We start from the raw sequence: 20,562 nt of genomic DNA, 5'->3' as shown, positions 1-20,562 counted from the left end.
TCAGGCCCGTCTCGCACCTGGCTGAAAGTTGCATCAACCATTATTGAGCTGCTGAACCCGGCCTTATACATACAGGGGTCCAAGGCGGGCGGCAGCTGACCAATCAAAAGTGAGGCTGCCTGCGTCTGCTTTGCCCCGAATCGACAATCGGGGCGCAGCGCCTAGCAGAGCCGCTGAGGGCGTGTCTCTGTGCTCCAAAGGGCCAACGTACAGGTGAGCCTCAACGCCACGGCCATTCGATCCAGAGACAAGAGTCACAACCAGCCACCACTAAATCGATACGCGCTTCAGGGCGACATTCCGGCCAAAAGCAATCATCATATCGCAGAACTATCGGTGCGGCCTTGCTTTTCTACCGGTCAGGTGGACGGTCCAGTACGCACTGCCACATTGCTGCGTGTCATAGCCCCTTACACCTAAAAGGACCACCTCGTTAATTGATGAAGTCTAGCCATCTGACGGCGACAATATAGGCGAGGTATCAATCTTTTGTTTTAATGCTAATATCTCTTCTTGTAATCGTAGCCTTTACCATTGTTGGTACTAATAATATTACGTTGCAAGGGGTACTTCAGTTAAGATGTATTATATCTAATGTTTAATAGAGAGGCAGACGACAAACAGACAAAGCGCACCGGTATGGTGCGCGCCAATCCTTTGTGACATGGGTTTAGATATGCTAGCACACGTAACACCTTCACCGGATCCGTAGAACAATGGGATGCCAACCTACACAGATGGATAGGGCTCCTGCCTTTCCGACAGTTGTTTCATTCCCTTGCCAGCTAGCGACGCCCTGTCGCGTGCTCACCTTTTCATCAAAGTAAAGAAAGATAACGTGTCGAGGCGGGAGCCCCTCATATCACCAATGGATCTGATTACGGTCTTCGGTCCAGCGTTAGGTTAGCTAAAAGCTAAGAAGACAAAACGAAAGTACCGGAATGCGGCTCGGAATGACTCTCAAATAGTAAATAATTCCAAGCGGCAACGACTTGAGGATTGGGAGGTGATATCAGGCGACGATTTATGGTTGAGGGACCAGAAGCGGCGGCTGGGTTCAAGCGGTTCAGGCAGCTTTGAAGAGTTGAGCGATGTGTCAGACGATGTAGACGCAATCCAAGAAGCTTTAATGGGGCATTTCAGTAGCGCGCGCGGCCCATTCAGGTTTCAGCGAATGGTCAGCGGCGGCAGCAATGGCATCACCGCCCTCCTCCACGATACTCGATCCAATCCGCCGCAAGTGTTCATCCTCAAACGTCCGCTTCGGAACGACGACATAAGCGGTATCCTGAATGAAATTAAACTTCTAAAGGTAGGACAGAAGAACAGGACAGGGATGACTGGTTTCATAGCTAACGCAACCCTTTATATTTTAGGTATTCCAAGGGGCGGCCCATATCGTCCAGATCCTGCCGGGCCGTGACCGTAACTTTCGGATACGGCAATAGTAATGTTTGTGAACCGCTTGTTCTTTGACGGCCCAGGAGGAGAGAGTTCTGGTTCGGCCTTCTCTGAAGAGAGTACACTTGAATGGTAGCGATTTGAATGCGCGTTGAACCAGACAGCACTGGCGACGAATAAAAATTGCTAGGATTGTCCTCATTAACAGTTCCTTTACACGATCCGCGCTCGGACCAGCGATTCCACGTAAAAATGCCATTTCCATGCACCGCTGCCTGGCTGTTGAAGAGTGAGTGATATGTTCGTGCGAACGAGTTCACATTGTTCAGCGGTGTAGCTACGTATGAGTTCGGAAAGGGGCTGATGAGATTTTGCAGTTAAACATTGATGCTCGAGAGAAGGCTGGCAAATGAAAATACATTTCGATGGCACAGCTGCCTGCCAAGATCGGGGCGTATATGGGTGCTGGCAAGAAGTGCACTTTTGTATTCAGCTGGGCGTTCAATAGCCGGTCTAGAATAGCACACTTCATGGGGGCGGGCGGCTTAGCACAGCCTGCATGATTGGGGCTATGGGACAGCCCTACAACAGGCCAGCCCAGGTATCGTGCCGTCAGTCTGCCTGACTGCTGATACTTGACAATATAAAAGACTCTGTGCCAAAGCCATATTGATTTAGTAACATTTCCAATTCTTCATAGCATCCCCAAGTTATAAGTCAAGCTCAACATGCAACTACTAAACCTCCTCGCACCTTTGGTACTGCTGGCTCAGCACACCGCAGCGGAAGCTACGGCATCCACAACACTTGGGCCATTGCCGACAGCAAGCGGCCAAGACGCGCTTGACTCCACAAGACAAGGCAACGTCGGCATCAACATCCTCGGCATCGCGGTCTCGGTCGCCGGCGAGATCCTGAAGATCTTCAAAGACGACAACGACCGCAAGCGAGAGTGGGTGAAGGAGACGCTCACCCGGCTCGCGAAAGAGGCGCCCGGCCAGAACGTGCTGATCTACCACGACAAGAAGAGCGAGTTCAGCACGACCGACAAGGGAGCACGCGCCGAACATTACGAGCTCGACAAGTTCGTCGGCACATACGGCTACGAGATCAAGGTCTTCACGACGGGCAGCTTCAAGCTTGCACGGCGACAACAACGCCAAGGAGTGGGGCTACAACGCCGCCTGCAAGGACGAGAAGAAGTCGGACTTCGTTGGCGGCCACGTCGAGTTCTGCGACCCCAATACCAAGAACAAACAGTCGAAGCCGCCGACAGTCACTCCGACCCAGACCCAGAGGCATACTACGGGCATACAGTCGCAGACTCCAGATGCTGTCACGACTCAAGTCAGCGGAGAGGGTTCGCGAAACAACGAGGGTGGGCCCGATCCAGCAGACGGACAGGGGCAGGGGCAGGGGCAAAGCAATTCAGACTCCAGCCCTACAAGTACTAGCAGAGCAGGTGTCCCAAAGGCGACTAGTCAGCCTGCTTCTGCTGTCGCTGCTCTCGCAGTTGGGCTGGCAGCTCTTTCTTTCGTGATAGCCTGATCGAGTGTTGCTTTCCTTCCATTTGCTTACTTCATTTTCATTCTGCATCATTTCCAGCTTTCTATTATCGAATGTTTTATGATGGGTATAGGGCGGTATGACGGCAGGCTTACTTCGCTCCTTTCGAGGGCTTGGACATGATGATGGGTGGTTAGGTATCTTTCCTTTTAATGTACCACTAAATTACCGGAAAGCAATCTTTCAAGTGCGGCCAACCCTGGTTCATTCTGATGTTGCCTTGTGGAGATTTGTAGCAAAAGAGCCTACCAACAATATGACCCCAGGAGCTTATAAAGGGCTCTTTAGTACATGCTTGATAACAGATCCGTTAACAGAGATCTGACTTATGTCGCCAAATACAGTGTTTCTCATGTTACTATGACAATATAGAGCTTCCGTTATCTGCTGATCATCAGGTACAAGAACCTTGAAGAGCATTCACTCAACACAAGGGAATATCAGAGAGACTGGTGTACAGAACCTGCGTGGCGGTAGATAGATAGCAAGGATGCTTGACATAGCTCAAGAGTTGGTTGCCAGCCAGTGAGTGTTGTCTTTTCAGCATGTAGATATTCATCTGCAACATGCCGTGGCAAACTACATCAGTCCAAACCATCTATGGATGTAGAGGAGAGTCATCGTTTGTACTTACACAATGAAGCTAAAATGCAGTAATTGATGTCTACCATCTTGAACTCTGGGAAAAAAAACTTAGCAAACATCATAAATAGCAACAGAACACATACAATGAGATGAATGATGGGATGTGCCATGTACTGTGGTATCTTGGAGAAAACACTACGAGACAAGGTCGGGAAGGCTACCAATAAGCGTCACAACCGAAAGGCGTGATGTGTTCATTCTCACGTGTTGATGCGAAGGCAGTAGCATAACACTTGCCTCATTCTTGCTGGACACGCAAGGCCTCTCACTAACCCAACAACCCAGTTGCTCGGTGGGATTCAGTTGTAGGAGGCCCCCTCCGTCTATAACCAGCCCCACCATAAGCATCTCGTCCCTATTCCTCACCAACACCTGACCTGATTGTTCCTGCCTGAGGATTGTTCCTGTTGCCCGGCGGGGCACAACAAGAACCAGATACCTCACTGCCTAACTCCCCAATCCCCATTTCAGACACCTAGATGCCCTTATAAACCCCAATAGATGTAGTTTCTTTCGACCAGAGGGAGAGGCACCACCTCGAGTAGTGTGCCACGATCTCTAGGGCGGACCAAACTAATACCCGAGGGAGCGCATGAAAGAGGCATCCAGTTCGATTCTGGGTCTGGTCAATTTTTTCTTTTTGCTTTTCCTTTTTACATTCCTACCTTGCTTCTTCACCTGAACCCGTCCTTTGAAGCCGTTGTCTGAACTTTCAACCGCATCTCTTCTATGCATTTCATCACGACCTTTATTTAACCTTCATGCTCATGCAACTGCCGCCAACAATGGCACCGGTGCCACCACTGCTCCTTCTCCTAAGCACCCATGCAGACCACATTTCGCTATTTCAACTCTTGTCTTTCATATAGACGTAGCCGTCATCATATTTATCATCCTAATTCATGCTGCCAACGTCCTCATCAACGTCTGCAGCAACCCCCTTGACATTCTCACCCCTACTATCTTCATTTCCGACTATCATACCATCGTGACTTCATCATTAACACCAACAACACCATCATCATCAGAAATGACTGCCGGCTCAACATATCGATGCCGATGAATGTCGACACCAGCCACTACATGAACCTCGCCTCGCGCGATGACCGTAGCGGCTGTGAGCCAGCTATCTACTCGACGAGCTTTGTCCTTACCAAGTCCTGCTAGTTCATGCATGCCTAGGCTATCAGAATGGCTCTTTTTATTTTCCCATTGCAAAACTGCAATAACTCGAACTCGTCTTATCCTATGCAATTTGAGTCGTCACATTTAACACTTGCCTCTCTCCTAGACCAGAAACTTTAGATCTGATTATACCCAATCGCGATCATAGACTTTAAAAACATATATGGACTCTGGTGAAGCAGTTGTTTTCGCTCTGATCAGAACCTTTTACACCAAAAGTAGATACACCCCTTGCTGCATTCCCCGGATCCGGATGTTGTTGAAAGTGGGGCCACGATATCATGATATTGCCGGAGGTCCTGCCGAACTCTATTAACCTAGTGACTTTTACCACGTGGGTAGGAGCCGGCCAACGGGATAATTAAGATACAACTACATGGATCGATGGGGTTTGGGCTAGCGGGGAGCGATTCCCGCTTTTCGCCTAGCTTCAGAGTCCACCAAGGTGGTTTGGGACTGGCATCCAATCCGAAAGGGGTTGTTCACCATGACACTCCCACCCAATGGGAGCCGACATCGTGGTGCGACATTTCTGACTTGTCTGATTTGGCGTGAGTGGAGAAACGACAGGTGTTCGTGCGTCGAATGCCCAAGTCGATGAGCTTGCTATCATCGTCATCGAAAATGAGCTGTCTCTCGCCAACTTTGCCTCTACATAGAGCTGTTAATTCCGGCAGTTCGACTGTCGTATTGGTAAACGCAAATGCTGATCAATCGGTAATTACTCGGTACCGCTGTTTTCCGACAAAACAGTAAATCAGGGTTTGATTAGACTGCCTTTCGGATGAAGGATGAACGGTGCGCCTCCAGACGGCACCACACCCAACACCCTGTCCCATCCCGTACCTTACAGTCCAGTGCATAAGCGGTCAGCGCGCCCTGTTCAACATTGATGTTAAGTCACTGTATATGCGAGCGTCAACTTCAAGCTGAGGGGATTACCTGGTGAGTGTCTGGCGACATTCAATGTGGTGGGACGTAATTAATTGCCGCGCCGCACCTAACCCGAAGTCAAATCTTGATCCTTCAAGTGTGCAAATTTGTGGCTTGGACTTTCCAGCTGCAGCCTTGTTTCCTCGGGGCATGAGGGGTGCACGTCAACCTAAAACCAACGACAATCTCCCGCAGGACTGGAAAGCTAATTGGGCATCATTTCATTTCCTTTTTTCAAACCCTCACGTTTGGAATTCTTTTTTCCCACGTTTGACATTCACTTCCTCTTCTTCTTTATTCTTCTCGAATTATATCACAAAATGGAGAGCACGTCAGGAGGTCGTCGCCTCCACTTCAACATGCCGCCCGGCCTCGAGAGTTTCCCGCTCTTCGTCAAGCTGCCGTATGACATACGCTACAGGATCTGGCGAGAGCTGATATACGTCCCTGGCATCCATTTCCTGAAGTTCGAGGCTACCCGGAACCAGCCGACGCGGGCCATCTCGGATCAGGACTCAGAGAGGGACGACGACGACGGCACTACTGCACCCCTAAATCCACGCCGCCGTCCCAGGCATCGGCCGAAACGAGACGCCAGGCCGCTCTACTCGGCCAATCTGACGCCGATCTATCCCCTGCCCGCCGCCGATCTCTCGTACTACATCACGGCCAACAAGAACATGACCATGCTCATGCTTTCCTGTGAGGAGGCAGCCGACCTGGCGACTAAGGCGACGAATAAGTCGGGCAAGCTGGAACTGGATAATAAGCGCCTTATATCGCTCGCCGACTCTGAAGACGTCATCTGTATCGACTACCCCGACTTGAACAGGCCCACGAATTTGGGCTCGTGGGCCAGCAACCTCAATCAGACGCAGCTGGATGCCGTCCGCTACTTGGCCGTGAGGTATCACCCCTACTGGGACGATACTAGGCGCCGCTGCCCCTACTGTGGTATTGTACACCAGCTTTCCAAAATGCCTCTTCACCGCAACCTGTACGAGTTCGTCGCGCTCTTCAAAAACCTAGAGAGATTCTACTTCATCGATTACCACACCATCAAATACTCCTCCGCCATCACCACCGCTCTTCAAATACCATCTCCGATGCAGCCATTCCAGGCCCCGCGCTGGTGCCGGCCTCACCAGGACCTGATACAGAACGCGGGCGGCCGCAAGTTTCTCAGCGGAGGCCGGACGTACTACGAGCTCAGCCCCGAGGATTGGCAGCTCAACTCTAACGTCTTCATGCGGCTGTCCTGGGTGCGATCCGAGTACCTCAAGTACTGCAACAAGCATTCCGAGACGACGCATAAGGACCCGGCGACGGTCAAGTTCTGGGTCTTGGGGTGCGAGTACGACTCTAAGCATCAGAAACATCGCCAGAACGACGAACGTCCGGCTAAGAGCCGCCATCTACGGCGGCAGGCGAAGAACCAAGTAGACATAGATACGATGATGAAGAGGCTGAGCCTAAACAGGGGAAAGGGAGATGGAGAAAAGGGAGGCAGGATGGAGTTTAGTCAGCCTGTTGGCCTTCCTGTTAGATTCGGCGATGGCAAGGATGCAACCTTTGAGTTTCAGTTCTCCGTTAATTAGACGTTAACTGCAAGAGATGCTTTATAATCACAATACCCAAAATTAGCGTCCCAATACAGGAGCAATATTATTGCAGATGTGCTGTTAGCCTTTGTAATTATCGCCGTCCACTGACCGTGGTATAGTACGTATTTGCGCACTCATAAAGCCATCAACGGCATCAACGGCATCAACAATCCCTCATACAAACCTACGCCTCACCTGACCTTGAGTACATCATTCCAACAAACGTGTTCCTATGAAGTGACGCTGATGTCCTGTTTTTGGTCATCACGCCCTTGAAGACGAACCGTTTGGCCAGAAACACCCACGTCGGCTTGGTTTACTCGGCCCGTCTACGCACCCTCCTGCTTGTTCGACTTGAGAAGTGCGACAAATGGTTTGACAATATGCAGCCGATAATCAATATAATGTCCCCCTTTTCGCTTCAATGTTCTCAAGCTCCATATTTCGAATTGTAATTGTTCTTGGCTATCTCGGATCATTCAGGTCATCGGTCTCTTGGACTCGTACAGTCAGGTCGTCGTAGGACCCGCCGAGTGCATTGTTCGTAGTGGTCGAAGCTGGGTCTTGGTTTGATAAAGGGAAGGGATCGGATCGGGAAAGTGATGTATTCTGAAAGGCCCAAACGTAGTTGGGAGAAATTGGGAGTTGGCGACGGGTCGCATGGTGTTGGCGCCCTCTGTTGGTAACCAGGTTGCGGCGGCGTCCGCTGTGGTCGATCGAGTGAGCCCTATCGGAGCAGAGTTGTCAGAAGGGAGTGCGATAACTGGGCTAGACGGACTGGGTTATATGTTGGTTTATGTAGGAGGTGGGATCTGTTGGTGGTTGATACACTTCATCGTTAGTCGCGGTTGTCTATAAGGATGTTACCGCAGATGAGGGGACAACTACTACTCCAGGTTGAGATGCTGATCGAGGGCTTCGTAACTCTCCACGAAAAGACTTGAGTACTCAATACTTAATGAGATGAGATTGAATATCGAAATCAAATTGTTTGGCGACAAACAACAAGCAAGTTGGAGAACACTGGTACTCTAGAATTTGGATAATATCGGCGCAGGAAACGAGTGTTGATGAACTACGCTGGATGAGACTTGATCAACCAGTAATCAAAATGTCAGCAACACGGTACCGAGATGGATTGCAATCGCCAAGGCAAGTTTCTTCTTCATGAGATTGCACGAAGCAATCAACACAATGAAAAAATAAAAAATAAAAGTCATGGAGTTTGCCCGCCATCCAACCCGGTAGCACACGAAGTCCACCACTCCAAGACTTCACACTCAGCCCGCAAGCCAAGCGCCTCATTTTGTGCCGAGCGCCAGTCCAGGCGCTACAAGGCGGGTCGAGCAGAAAGTAGAACCACAGCAAACTACAATCTGTCGGTGAAAGTGTTAGTGAGCTCCTAGCAGTGCAGACGTGACGCAATGGGCAATACACAGAGCAGTCAAATGAACAATGTGCAGCGGCCCGCTCTTTACACGGTCGGATCACTGAAGGGGGCCCCATCCGTACCATTATATGATTGTGGACCAGAGCTTTCGGCATAAGACAATGGAACAGGGATCAAGTCGGCATAGGACGAGCAGCGTGGAAGTCGTACGGTGGGAGGAAATCGTGAGGTGCAGCTGATTGCTTCTCTGAAACCAACCGACGAGGGGCTTTTTGTGCATGTGGTAGTGGGCCATCCAACAAGCCAGCTCCGATCCCGCAGGACCGAATGGTGGACATGCCAGGCGCGCATGGGGAGTTGTACAGGCTGGAAGGACACCTGCATATCGCTCCACGCGACTTGGTTCTGTTCTGGTGAGATCATCCGGACGCCAACGGGTGTGAAGACCACGGGTATCCTCAAGGTGCAGTCTGTCACGAAGAGGAGAGGTAGGGGTGGAGCCGTTGGCCGGGCATGCTCACGAAGAGCGGACACGTTAGAAGACCTCGCAACTGCACTGCTCGAGTCTTGCTGAACGCCTGTTTCAGAGGCCCCGCCACCATCTGAGAATCCCGCCCGAAGGCACTTGACCCGAAGGCCCAGTTGGAAGTGTCAGCGATGGACACGATGCCAAGTAGAGATGGAAGCTGGCCAAAGGGCATTGATGTATCTTATCTCATACCTGGTTGTGAAACCCAAGTACAAGATAAGATACACCAATGTCTTTGACCATGTGCTCTCCTGCTTGACTGTGCAAGTCAAGTACTGTTCATTGTTTGTTCTTTTGGATTCGAACAAGCAATAAACAATACTTGACTTGCACAGTCAAGCAGGAGAGGAGAAGGAAGATGGAAGACGGAATTAATACACAAGATTTGAATTAATTCCATCTTCCATCTTCCATGACAAGTGTGTGATGAGAGAAGGGTGGGTGACTTAGCTAAGTGGGTGATGTGAAAGGGAAACTTGGTTGATGATGTTGATGATGTTGATGATGTTGATGACTGTGGAAGCGATGACTGTGGAAGCGAAGTAGGAGATGGATGGAGGAAGGAGGAAGGAGGAAGAGGAAGTGAATACAAGAAGGTGGAAGTAGAATGTGAGTGGGATGGAGGATGAAGCCGTGTTTGGTGTTTGAGAATTGGATGTGGTAAGAAGAAGAGAAGTCTGGAGGCTTGAGCTGGAAGAAAGCCCAAATTTATGCCCTGATTTCTGGCCTGGAGCCCGCCAGATCAGTAAGCTCCACCTCTGGGCAGGAAGCCAGATCAGATAATAGAGAATTCCAGATCTTGGATTTCTGATTGGCCACTGAAAAGATTTGTGAGTGGCCTTTCTGAATTAGGGACCATTTCACTGATCAGTACCTAAGCTCTGCCGGGGAATACGTGTTGTACTGATCGGGAATTTGACCAGTGTCTCCGTACTGATGCAGCACAATCAGATCAGTGCCTGACCTGGCTATTGTTCAGTATTGTGTGTTGATGTACCTAAACGCAGCTCCACCAACCATCTGAAGTGGCATCAAAATCACTTGGTGATCATACGAAGCAACTAGGTAGACAATGAGGACTTGGGTGCGAGCCGTGGAGATACCGTGATCACTGGCGACGACACAGGCATTAATCCTACCATAATGATACCATACTACTCACTCTACTTGCCATGAAACGCATTCAAACCAGATTATTGTCATGTAAATATGAATTACTTGCAAATAACTTCCTTCAACATGGCTGTACTCCCATATCCAACTCATGATAAGATTTCATTACAATACTATAACGTAGTGGCTGCTCAACCATCCCCTTGAATGGGACTCCGTTCTCAGACGCACTGTCAATACCAGTCATTGGAGATCCCACATGCTCCAGATGAGCAACAGAACGGCCCAGAAATCCCCTGTCCTCCACATTGTCCATATAAAGCCGCAGACGCCCCTCCACCATTCCCAGGTATATCAGCCGGAGAGTTGGTCCCCGTTGTAGTAACAGTAGTAAGCGTAGACAAAGGTGAATCAGCGACCAGCCCCAGGATACCCACCGTCATACCACGGCTGGCTCGCGTAGTCGCCGCCCAGCACCGTTGAGATGGAAACGGCCGAGCTCAGCTTCTTGGACCAGCCCACCCGAGATCCCGACGCCCCGGCCCCTGTGTTGGAGTACTCGCCGTAGTAGATGTTGCCAAGGTCTTGGTCGCCGTTCCAGTCGTGCCAGCCAGCTCCGTTGATGACGTTGCTCATGGCTGTGCTTTGGAAGACGACACGGGAGTATGTGCGCCATGGCCGCCCAAGATAGTAGCTGCCCGCACCGACGGACTCGCCCGAGCCGGGGCGGATGTCGCACCTGTTGAAGACGTAGTAGGAGGGGTTGGAGGCGGAGTCCCGGCCGTTGGCTGTTGGCATTTCATGTTAGCTTGAGGATGTCTTGAGCGCAAATCAGGGGGCTTCTGAGGTGCCGTAGGGCCCATTTGTAGGAAGCATACCAGTGATGTAGTATCCTCCATTTCTTACTCGGATGTCGCACTGCTCAAACCAAGAGACGGCATTCTGCCCGAAGATGAAGTCGGTGGCGCCGGTGATCATGCAGTTCCTGTAATATTGACTGCCCCTGTTGGAGAGGAGTGTGTCCTGAAACCCGTAGAAGGAGCAGCCATAATAGGCACTGCTTGCTTGAGCGCTGAGTGCAATCGCTTGAGATCCCTTTCCAACTGTATCAAAATGGTCAGCATCAATCGCTAATCACAAGATGGAAAGTCTCATAAAAGCCAGGGAAATACTTACAAGAGTTGACCACATTCAGATTGTAGACCTTGACGTTGGCAGCCGCCACGCGGAGCGTGCCGCTCTTGTCGTTGTTCCCCGCGGCCTTGGCGTCCTTATTAAACGTGACAGTCGCCTTGTTACCCGCGTAAGAGCTCGTGTCGGTTGAGTAGCCATAAATGGTGAGCCGCGCGGCACGGCTGGTGACGTAAACTTGCTCGGTGTAAGTGCCCTGGTTGATGAAGACGCACTGATCCGCCGTGGATGAAGTCGAGAGCGTGTTGATAGCAGCTTGCACACTGGTGTACTGGCCGCCGGACTTGGCGACATGCAGGCACCCGGACGGTGGAGACGTGCGGCTTGCGGCGAGAACACCGGTGGTGCCGGCCAGGAGAGTGATGATCTTCATCGTGGTTGCGATAAAGTTGGCGATCCCTGCAACATGGATTCTGATCCTGGCAAGGCACAGACTGGCGCGAGATCCGACCCATTTTATCTTATGGAGATGAATGCCAAGGAATCTGGGGAAACGGAGAAGACCCGGCTGATAAGGTCGGAGCACGGCTGCCCTTCGGCTGAATTCGGTGGTATCGCATTGTCGGGGTAAAGGAGTCACATCCGGAAGGCGAGGAAGAACCGATATGTTGGAAAGGGAAGCTGCATTCTTGGCGAGGAGCCTAGATCTCTTATTCTAGCCTTGGCAACGTTGTATTGGTGGGAAAAGTGGCGCCGCAAGCCGTCAGTGGTTGATATCGGCCTACGTTACATCGTCGTCGTGCCAATCCGGGTGCAGAACGATGGCACTTTTGCTTTGCCCTCGGGTAACCTACTACTCTTCGAAACTTACTCCCTACTCCAACCTAAATAAGTCTATCAAAGTACGGCTTACGGTCCATGCCATATTGAGCGGCCAAGCTGTTCTTGTGCCTATAATGTCGCGATGACGAAAGACTCTCGACAGGCCTTATCTTTATTAACTAAGAGGCCCACAAGAGCTCGCAAGAAAACCAAAAATTTTCTGGTGTTCCAAATCCATACAACGCAAGACATCAGGAACACATATGGGCAACAGAAAGGGTTTACAGGATCTCTGCTGGTTTTGTGCTGTCTTCTTTATGGAACTGCGATTTAAGAGCTATACTGAACTACCCTCATGAAGTAGAAGAGGTTGTGGGCCCCCGATGTGTCCCAGGAAATCCACCGCTTGACCATATGCTTAACAGCGTCGCTCCTCCATTCTCATTCCGTACGCGGGATATCTGATATCAAATCTATGTGAGCCAAAACATCAAACTGTAGAATGATTGGGGATGAACCTACAGCTTTAATGACAGGATGTTCAGATGTTCTCATACTTGACCAATGAACAGATTCATCACCTGCTGTTTCTCATGGCCATCAGTGTACGCGCTGCCTCCTCCACCTCATCCTTCTCCTTATCTTCTCCCAGCTTCTGGGGGATACTGTCGCCGTCGTCGGCAACGTCCTCCTCCTCGGGGATATGAATTCGGGTACGGCTGACAGCCATGCTATCCTTGGCGAGGGGAAAGGGAGGCGGAAGAGCTGTCATCGGCAACCGTATCCTCAGTGTCGACAGTTGTGGCCCGTCGACGGCTTTTGGGGGCACGCCGTGCCGAGACGCTCTCGCCGCTATCAACCTCTCCGCCATTCGCAGCGGTGCGAGCAGCTCCCCGCTTGCGCTTCTTGACAATAGGGGTAGCTGGAATGACGCCATCGTTGATGTCCTTGTATCGGTTCTTAATCACACCGAATCGTTGCCTATAAGAATAGAGAGGAATGTTGTCAGCCATTTTTCGAAGCCAAATGTCGTTACTAAAGAGAACAGGAGGCCGTCTCGAAGGGTACACCGCAGAAGCCGAATGGGTGGTAAGATTGGTAGACTGGCATGAAAAGGAGTGGCTTACTTTGCGGTGGCGACAGATAGACCGACTTTAGCGGCAATTGCCTCCTATCCCTGGACGTTGAAGTTGGGATGCATGTGTTCCATGATCGCCATGATTAGTGTTGCCTCTGGACCTGTAACCTCGAAAGACTCGGCCTGGCCTGAATTGTCGTTCTCTGAAGCCATTGTAGTAGATCGTATCAAGGCTTTGTTGCAATGGAAAGGAGAGGTGTGGGTATTGGAAAGGTGTGAAGTGTAGTGTATTGCAGTTTCTTGTTGACTGGAAGCGTTTGTGGTGAGAAGAAATGTCGAACGTCAGTTTAGAACCAGAGCCCTTGCATTTATTAATTTATAGAATTGCTATGTGCTAGCTCTATGGATACGGAGATCAATAAGATCATACCTCTAAATACATGAACTTGAACCTGAATAGCAACGTGAAAATACTGAAAATGTATTTCAAGAAAAGTATGAGTTTGTATACTAATTAATTTACAATGACCAGTCCAGACTGGGATGTTGGGCGGACAATTCATCTCGACTGATGACTGGGGGAAGGGAAAGGGTGACCAGATCAAATACTTGTAGTGACCTCCTACTCCTTGCTGTTGCGCATGGCCATCAGCGCCAGGGCAGCCTGGTGCACCTCTTCATCGTGCTTTGCTTGACGTTGGCTGGTTTTGGACTTCTGGTCCGCAACCGAGCCATCGCCCTCCTTCTTCTGCGTCAAATTTGAAGGGATGTTGTCTCCATCATCACTGGTGTCTTCCTCCTCAAGGCTAGGGACAGTGACACCACTGCCAGCCATACGTCTCTTTCGGGCGGGCCGAGCCAAGGGAGACTCTCCGCCATCAATCCCACCACTAGTCGAGTCAGCCCGGGCGGAGCCTCGCTTGCGTTTCTTGATGGTCGGAGCGGGTGCAACTACTCCGTCATTGGCTTCCTTGTAGCGGTTTTTGACTACGGCGAATCGCTGCCTAGAAAAATAGGGGAGACTTGTTGTTAGTCTTCATCTCGGATCCAAGGGTGGTTGGAACAGGAGACCGTGCTGAAGAGGAAATGGCAGACACCGCATGGGTGGAAATTTATGTTGATAGACTGGCATTTGAAAGAGTTACTTACTTGGCAGTAGCAATAGACAAGCCAACCTTGGCTGCGATGGCCTTCCATCCTTGAACATCGAAGTTTGGATGCATATGCTCCATCACGGTCATGATGAGCGTGGCCTCCTGGCCTGAGACGTCGAACGTCTCAGCCGCAACTGATTCATCATTATTCTCAGCCATTATGATGGGTAATAGCCGAACTTTGCTGGAGAATGAGGGATTGGTATGAGTGTTGATGGGCGAGAGTGTTGGATATGCAATGAAGTCTTCCCACGTTCCAAAGTTGTTAAAATTTCGTCTTTGAAAAAGGCTTGTGGTGAAAAGAAAATCGAAAATCATTCCAACAACCTGACCTTGTGCTAATGAGTGAAATATCTGTGAAAAACACAGTAATTGTTGGTGCCGTAGGCTGCTAATCAGCTGTAAACTGCTTAGGTTGAACCTGGTTTCGTTTCCGGCACCATAGGCCTACTGGTCTCTCACCTCGTTTACACGAAGGTGTTATAGTACCATAACCTCAATTCTGCTGCAGATGAGTACAGGTTCCACTACTACGAGCAATTATAAGACAACATGAACGTATGCTGAATTTGTTCCGCTTCAATATATATACGACCCTGGCGGGTTCCCTCACAAACATATCAATATAATGTGTACTTCGAGTGTATGTGAATATGCCGGAGTAGATCCACCATCTGGATTGCTGCTATAGTACTAAGATGCAGCAGGTAGGCGATTCCTAATCTATGATTCCCCAGGAACCAGGGCGAAATGGAAGCTGCGGCTGCGCTCTCTCGCTCTTTCACAGCTTGGAGTTACCCTCTGTTGGATCTGCCGTGTATTGCTCTGCGACTAGGTTCATGGGCAAGATACGTTCAGATGGTTTAACCGGGCCCTTGGCTGTGATGACTGCCCATCTTCCTAGGGTTGACAGCCACGTATCTTGCGAACCACCTTTCCTTTCTCACGGTCCCCCTTGGTACAAACGGGCTCATACTTGGAAACAGTAACAGGCCCTGTACCCTAGTTGTCGCCCCGGTCGCCTACGGTAGAATTCTTTTGCTTGCTGCTCAGAGTGCCAGCGGCATGTGGGTTAGACCCAGTCTGGGCAGGGCCGCCCTCCTCGACATGGTTCTTCTTCGCTCCAGCAGGTGTAGTGAGTGCCTTGGTACCTGGGAGGTCTCGGGAGGCTGGCGTGTGTGTTGCTTCAAGTACACTTGAGGACGATTTTGGCGGAGTAGGTCGGTTGGAGAGGTACAACCTCTGGACCCTGACAAGCCGGGACTCAGTGCCTTCCTCTCTGTCGTTGATGACAACTGACTTGAATGGGTTGTCGTTCTTGTTAGTCATGTTAATGAGCAGTGATGTTGACGTAGACTGCAGTAAGGGTGTGTGGGTTCTGGGAGGTGCGAGGAAGAAGGATGTGCAAAGTAATTTGTGGATGGAAGCAGTGACAAAAAGTTCTTTTATTTGTTAATGCCCTGGCCGTACTGAAATGTTTGCTGGCCACCCATCTCAATGACATGTTTATCGATCGGCCATCGGCCAAGATTCACTATCGTCTTGTCGTTTTGGCTATTGATAAACTGTTTTCAAATGAGGCGCCCCACTGACTTCACCCAAGACACATACATCGAAATCGAAATGGGATTGCATCTGGACAGCAGCCATTGCACTACAATGTGAACGCAGTCGATCTTCAACTACGTATTGAATCACAAAATAAATAAATAACAGAAAACCAACGGTTTGCATCAGAGCCTGGGAAGAGCATTAGGACGCTCTTTCTCCAAGTGATATGAGTGGCGCAGACAAACCTCAAAATACTTCTTAATGATCATACCAATCACCCAATATCCCGCCATGCCTCTCCGTGGCCCACAGTTGGCTGCCGCTTCCAACTATATGCTCATTCGATTGATCGGCAACGCAAATGTTTGGCATTGTCACTAGCACGCAGCTGGTCAATAGTTGACGGTGACCTTGTCATTGATTCAAGGTCAGCTGCAAGTATTACAAGAGGCATGTCAATGATGACTGATTCTGTCATTTACAATGTCAAGATTAACCACCATGGTAGGGGTCGTTCTTTCCGAAGCTTTACTCCCGCTGGTCCGACTCAATATGATCCTTGAGGCAGCGAAAGGAATGGCGCTCATATGGTGTCACACGTATCATACTTCGACCTATTTAAAGCCCATCCTGGGATCCCAATTGACGGCCTTCTCTTCCATCTTCACATCCACTCTCTTTCACTGTGGCACTCCTGTTCTCTAGACCTCTGGTGGTCCGTTTCTCCTTTGAACAAGGGCTCCCTCCATCTTCTAGAAAAGTCGGTTTACAAGTTCACACCACGGCTACTGACCTGTACTGGCAATAAAGACAACATGCTGGTAGGAAAGCGGCTTACACCCTTAACAATGACAGTTACTAACAGAGTCGTCAAAGCTTTGGGCTGTTTCCGCTGTGCTGCTTGCTCTGCTGGCTCCTCTGGCCGCAAGTCTGCCAATCGAACCTGTTGCAATCACAACTGTTGCTGACCTCCAATCGGGAGAGTACATTGACAATGTTTCCTTCGTTGATCACGCCATGTTCACAAAACCCGCCCCTAGGAAAATAGCCGGGCGTGCCCCGGACGTTCAGTGGCCATTTGACCCAGTTCCAGGGTCTGGCGAAAGCATAGACGATCCGGAAAACTACCATTGCAATAACCTCGCCTCGCAATTTAACCAGATACCGCCCACAGGAGTCGTGTGTGCATCCCACGACGAGGACGCAAATCAAGTGCCGGCTCAACCTGTGTGGTATACACAGGAACAGATCTACGCCGCTTTTCGAATAGGGGCATCAATTCTGTATAGTGGATGGCACAGCATAGTGAATTTCGATGACAATCGCTTCCATTTTTCTGGACGACTCTACCCGGACATTATGCGAGTACCTCCAGCATTTGGGTCTTTGACACATGTGCCAATAGGCCTTGGCACATGGCATCCACAACGCGTACGACTTGCCAATGTAGACGATTCGCAGCAAACGAGCGAAATATACGAGTATCCACTAGTTCCGGACGGCCCCTGGCCCCAGTACGATGACCATATCCCTGGCTTCGACCGAGTTCTGTTCCAGATGGTTCTTGGTGTCCCACTTTACCTGGGTGTCATCTCATATCGCGTCCCGACGCCGAACCCTACAGATTTACAGTTGAGGCCGTCGTAAGTCTTCCGCCCCAAGACTACGTACGATTATAAGACCCGGAAGTATTGCTGACTCTCCACTCCATCAGGTGGGGGTTCATGGCCAACGTGGCAAACGGTGCCCGCGACTACACAGCGCCAAACGGGTTGCGGTACCCAGGCCAAGATCCTGAGCAGGGTGCTTATGCGAATATACCGGGTGGATACCCCACCTTAAGATATATCCGGAAAAGACGGGGCCAGATTAAGAATTCAAATATTGGACAATTGGGCGAAAACTATCCGCAGGGGGAACCGTCAGCAACGCCGACGCCGTCCGGTGGTGGAGGTCCCGGTACAGGAGCTGGCGCGGGCGGATCAGGATTAGGTTATGTGATGCAACCAGGCGGTCTCAGCACTGGAGCTGGAGGGTCCGTTGGCGGTTCGGGTGCCTTTGGCCAATATTTCTATGCCGCTCCACTGGCTGGCAACGAGTATTTAAAGGTCCTGCCCGCTATCATCCCGGGTCCCAGCCACATGCAATTTTAACCTAACGCTTTGATGGCGCTCACTGCAGCGACCGTGGCGGAAGGGCTGTTCGACATTGGTGTCTCTAACAGGACAGGGGGTACTACAAACATTCTTTTAGAGGGCTTCCAATTCATATGTCTAGTTGAGCAAGATAGGTATGACCAGAAACAATCGACAGGCCATCTCAAATCTCTGCAGCTCTCCTCATATCCAGGGCGAGAATAAAGTCGTAACGTTATTTTCAGTCAAGCCTTTGGCGGCAACGTCGTATGCTACGGACTTGTGCTGTTGGACCTGGTTGGGGTTTATTTATCTATCTTGATAGGCTCGTGTCCAGCTCTAGAACGCTTGATCTTTAGTTCGTCTAGCCTGAACACAACCAAGAGCTGGTGAAGACCCACGTCCGACGTTTCATGGAGATTATGAGTGAGATTCAAGCTCCTTGCAAAGTCGTCTGGGTACTTCAAGAACATCCTCGCCGCCCGAATCTAAACTTGGACAGAGCTGACGCCCAACACGGTTTACCCCTGTATTCCTGTGGTTCTCTGCTATCCACTGTAACGCCATGAAACATGCTTTGAACACGGATGTCGGAGAATAAGAGTATTACAACAAGATCCGAGCGAGATCCTGCTCTGGCTGCACCATATCGACAAATTGTACGCATTCGTACAAGAAACACGGTTGATAGAAGATATTTGCCTTGTTAGAAATCTCGAAGGACATTATAATGCGAACATAACCGGTTGAAAATCCCAGCCAGGCCAGCTGCAAGGCTTCTTCCAGATGCAGCTTGAGTGCCCCCAGATCGCCATCGCCCAAGTCGCCAAGTGGATTGAGCAGGAGAAGCGGCCTGAGTTTGAGGAGATGCGGATGCAGGGTAGCGATACCACCGAAATTATAAGTACTGGTTCAACTTAACTATGTATTGGGCGTATTGGGATGGTGAACTCCGCCATACGACTCGTTGTCGGTGAATTGCAGTTTCTTGATCCATCCGCCCTCCATAGGCGGATACTTCTCGGTATCGGGGTTCGTCTGTCTTGAACACGTACGGGCCATGGCAAACCAGCTCTCCGTGTTACGTGTTGGTAATGTTTGTCCTGTAGTTGCGGCTACTAGCTATGGTCTTGATGTAGTGGACGAAAGATTGAGTAGGAAAGAAGAGCATCTGGATAAGAAAAACATTTAGCTGACTTGAAAACACATCGTTATGGCGAAGATCGATATTGTTCAACTGCGATCCGCGCGTGGTTCGTTCTTTCTAGAATGGTCTTCGTACGTCACGGCCTTCAACGGCACATCTTTTTGTTGGTCTTCCTCCAATGCCTCGGCATCCGTGGTCGATGAGGTACCGAACCTCCTCTGAACTCAGGCTATCTGCTACGCCGGAAGACTACCCTGTGGTGGCGGCGACGGTGAGGCGGCGGTGGGTGTCCCACGCGGCTTGTGGCATCGGGCTGTCGGTGTTATTCTCTCTCTAGAGGACAGCAAACGGCGGCTGGTCAGGTACGGATATGACTCAGCGAATGAGCGGATAGCGGGCCGCCTTGCTCGTTGGTGGGATGAGACAATGAACATCACATCTATCGGCAGCTTCGTGCATGATCTTGTAGGCCTCGACGGCAACTGGTGTTTCGAGTCTGCCGAACATGGTGCTTGTGGTGGACTGGTGATCGTGTACTAAACTCTTTTCACATTGCTTGTCGTAGAAAGCACAGGCACGCTTCTCGGTGGGTAAATCTTCGTCATAGGTGAATGTCAAGAATGGATGGTCGGTAGGTAGCTTTAGGGTGGGCAATTAACTGGCGTGCCAATTCTCCGATGGGGTCCATTGCATCCGAGGCTTAGGCGGCGGCGGCAGCGTCGTGCTGCTCTTAACCCTCGACGGGGAGATTAGCACGACACAAGCAGGTAGGGGGGGGATAGATTGACACATACCTCAAAATTGTTGATCACACTACTAAACTTACGAGTGTTCGATATGGTCGGGAATGAATTGGAGGCATTTTTTTCCGTCGGTGCTTTCGTTTCTTGGAAATGGCAGGAAAAGGCTTGACGGGTTTAAGTAGGAAAGTGCTAGGAAGTGGTGGGGCGGATTACGAGAAAACGTTTCCCGGGTCATCAGTGACTTGTGAATTCATTTGAGGTTCCCATGTTGTATTCCAAGCTAGGCGGGTAAGAATCACTAGGCCAGGCCATTATCCAATCTCAGAACTCCAATACAGCGTTATCCATAAACCTCAAACCTTGCAGCAATATCCTTCCAGATCGACCTCAATGAGCACGGCTTTAGCAAGCGCCATTTCTTAGCCAATATCCCTT

At 50.3% G+C, this 20,562-nt stretch overlaps 7 protein-coding genes across 7 annotated transcripts; 3 read left to right on the top strand and 4 right to left on the bottom strand.

Moving 5' to 3' along the window:
* Window positions 1–2,129: 2,129 nt before the first annotated feature.
* Window positions 2,130–2,949, top strand: PG998_010079 (uncharacterized protein; the record flags this gene model as incomplete). Its single annotated transcript, XM_066876895.1, has 2 exons — window positions 2,130–2,516; window positions 2,566–2,949. 2 exons carry the CDS (start codon window positions 2,130–2,132, stop codon window positions 2,947–2,949), a joined length of 771 nt encoding a protein of 256 aa, XP_066729051.1.
* A 3,101-nt stretch (window positions 2,950–6,050) lies between these two features.
* On the top strand, window positions 6,051–7,328 carry PG998_010078 (RNAse P Rpr2/Rpp21/SNM1 subunit domain-containing protein; the record flags this gene model as incomplete). Its single annotated transcript, XM_066876894.1, has 1 exon — window positions 6,051–7,328. The coding sequence occupies one exon, from the start codon at window positions 6,051–6,053 to the stop codon at window positions 7,326–7,328; it is 1,278 nt and encodes a 425-aa protein (XP_066729050.1).
* Window positions 7,329–10,777: 3,449 nt separating this feature from the next.
* Window positions 10,778–11,930, bottom strand: PG998_010077 (uncharacterized protein; the record flags this gene model as incomplete). Its single annotated transcript, XM_066876893.1, has 3 exons — window positions 10,778–11,154; window positions 11,245–11,469; window positions 11,543–11,930. The coding sequence occupies 3 exons, from the start codon at window positions 11,928–11,930 to the stop codon at window positions 10,778–10,780; spliced, it is 990 nt and encodes a 329-aa protein (XP_066729049.1).
* A 966-nt stretch (window positions 11,931–12,896) lies between these two features.
* PG998_010076 (uncharacterized protein) lies at window positions 12,897–13,332 on the bottom strand (the record flags this gene model as incomplete). Its single annotated transcript, XM_066876892.1, has 2 exons — window positions 12,897–13,084; window positions 13,149–13,332. 2 exons carry the CDS (start codon window positions 13,330–13,332, stop codon window positions 12,897–12,899), a joined length of 372 nt encoding a protein of 123 aa, XP_066729048.1.
* Window positions 13,333–14,019: 687 nt separating this feature from the next.
* On the bottom strand, window positions 14,020–14,710 carry PG998_010075 (uncharacterized protein; the record flags this gene model as incomplete). Its single annotated transcript, XM_066876891.1, has 2 exons — window positions 14,020–14,401; window positions 14,547–14,710. The coding sequence occupies 2 exons, from the start codon at window positions 14,708–14,710 to the stop codon at window positions 14,020–14,022; spliced, it is 546 nt and encodes a 181-aa protein (XP_066729047.1).
* Window positions 14,711–15,553: 843 nt separating this feature from the next.
* On the bottom strand, window positions 15,554–15,880 carry PG998_010074 (uncharacterized protein; the record flags this gene model as incomplete). The annotated part of the gene is made up of 1 exon (XM_066876890.1): window positions 15,554–15,880. The coding sequence occupies one exon, from the start codon at window positions 15,878–15,880 to the stop codon at window positions 15,554–15,556; it is 327 nt and encodes a 108-aa protein (XP_066729046.1).
* Window positions 15,881–16,917: 1,037 nt separating this feature from the next.
* Window positions 16,918–19,158, top strand: PG998_010073 (uncharacterized protein; the record flags this gene model as incomplete). The annotated part of the gene is made up of 4 exons (XM_066876889.1): window positions 16,918–16,923; window positions 16,979–17,745; window positions 17,817–18,232; window positions 19,001–19,158. 4 exons carry the CDS (start codon window positions 16,918–16,920, stop codon window positions 19,156–19,158), a joined length of 1,347 nt encoding a protein of 448 aa, XP_066729045.1.
* Window positions 19,159–20,562: the final 1,404 nt, after the last annotated feature.

Source organism: Apiospora kogelbergensis (assembly GCF_038363985.1).
Source record: "Apiospora kogelbergensis strain CBS 113332 chromosome Unknown utg000006l_segment0_segment0, whole genome shotgun sequence".
Taxonomy (NCBI): domain Eukaryota; kingdom Fungi; phylum Ascomycota; class Sordariomycetes; order Amphisphaeriales; family Apiosporaceae; genus Apiospora; species Apiospora kogelbergensis.
The sequence above is the reverse complement of the archived record's forward strand: the minus strand, read 5'-3'. Positions and strand labels throughout refer to the sequence as shown.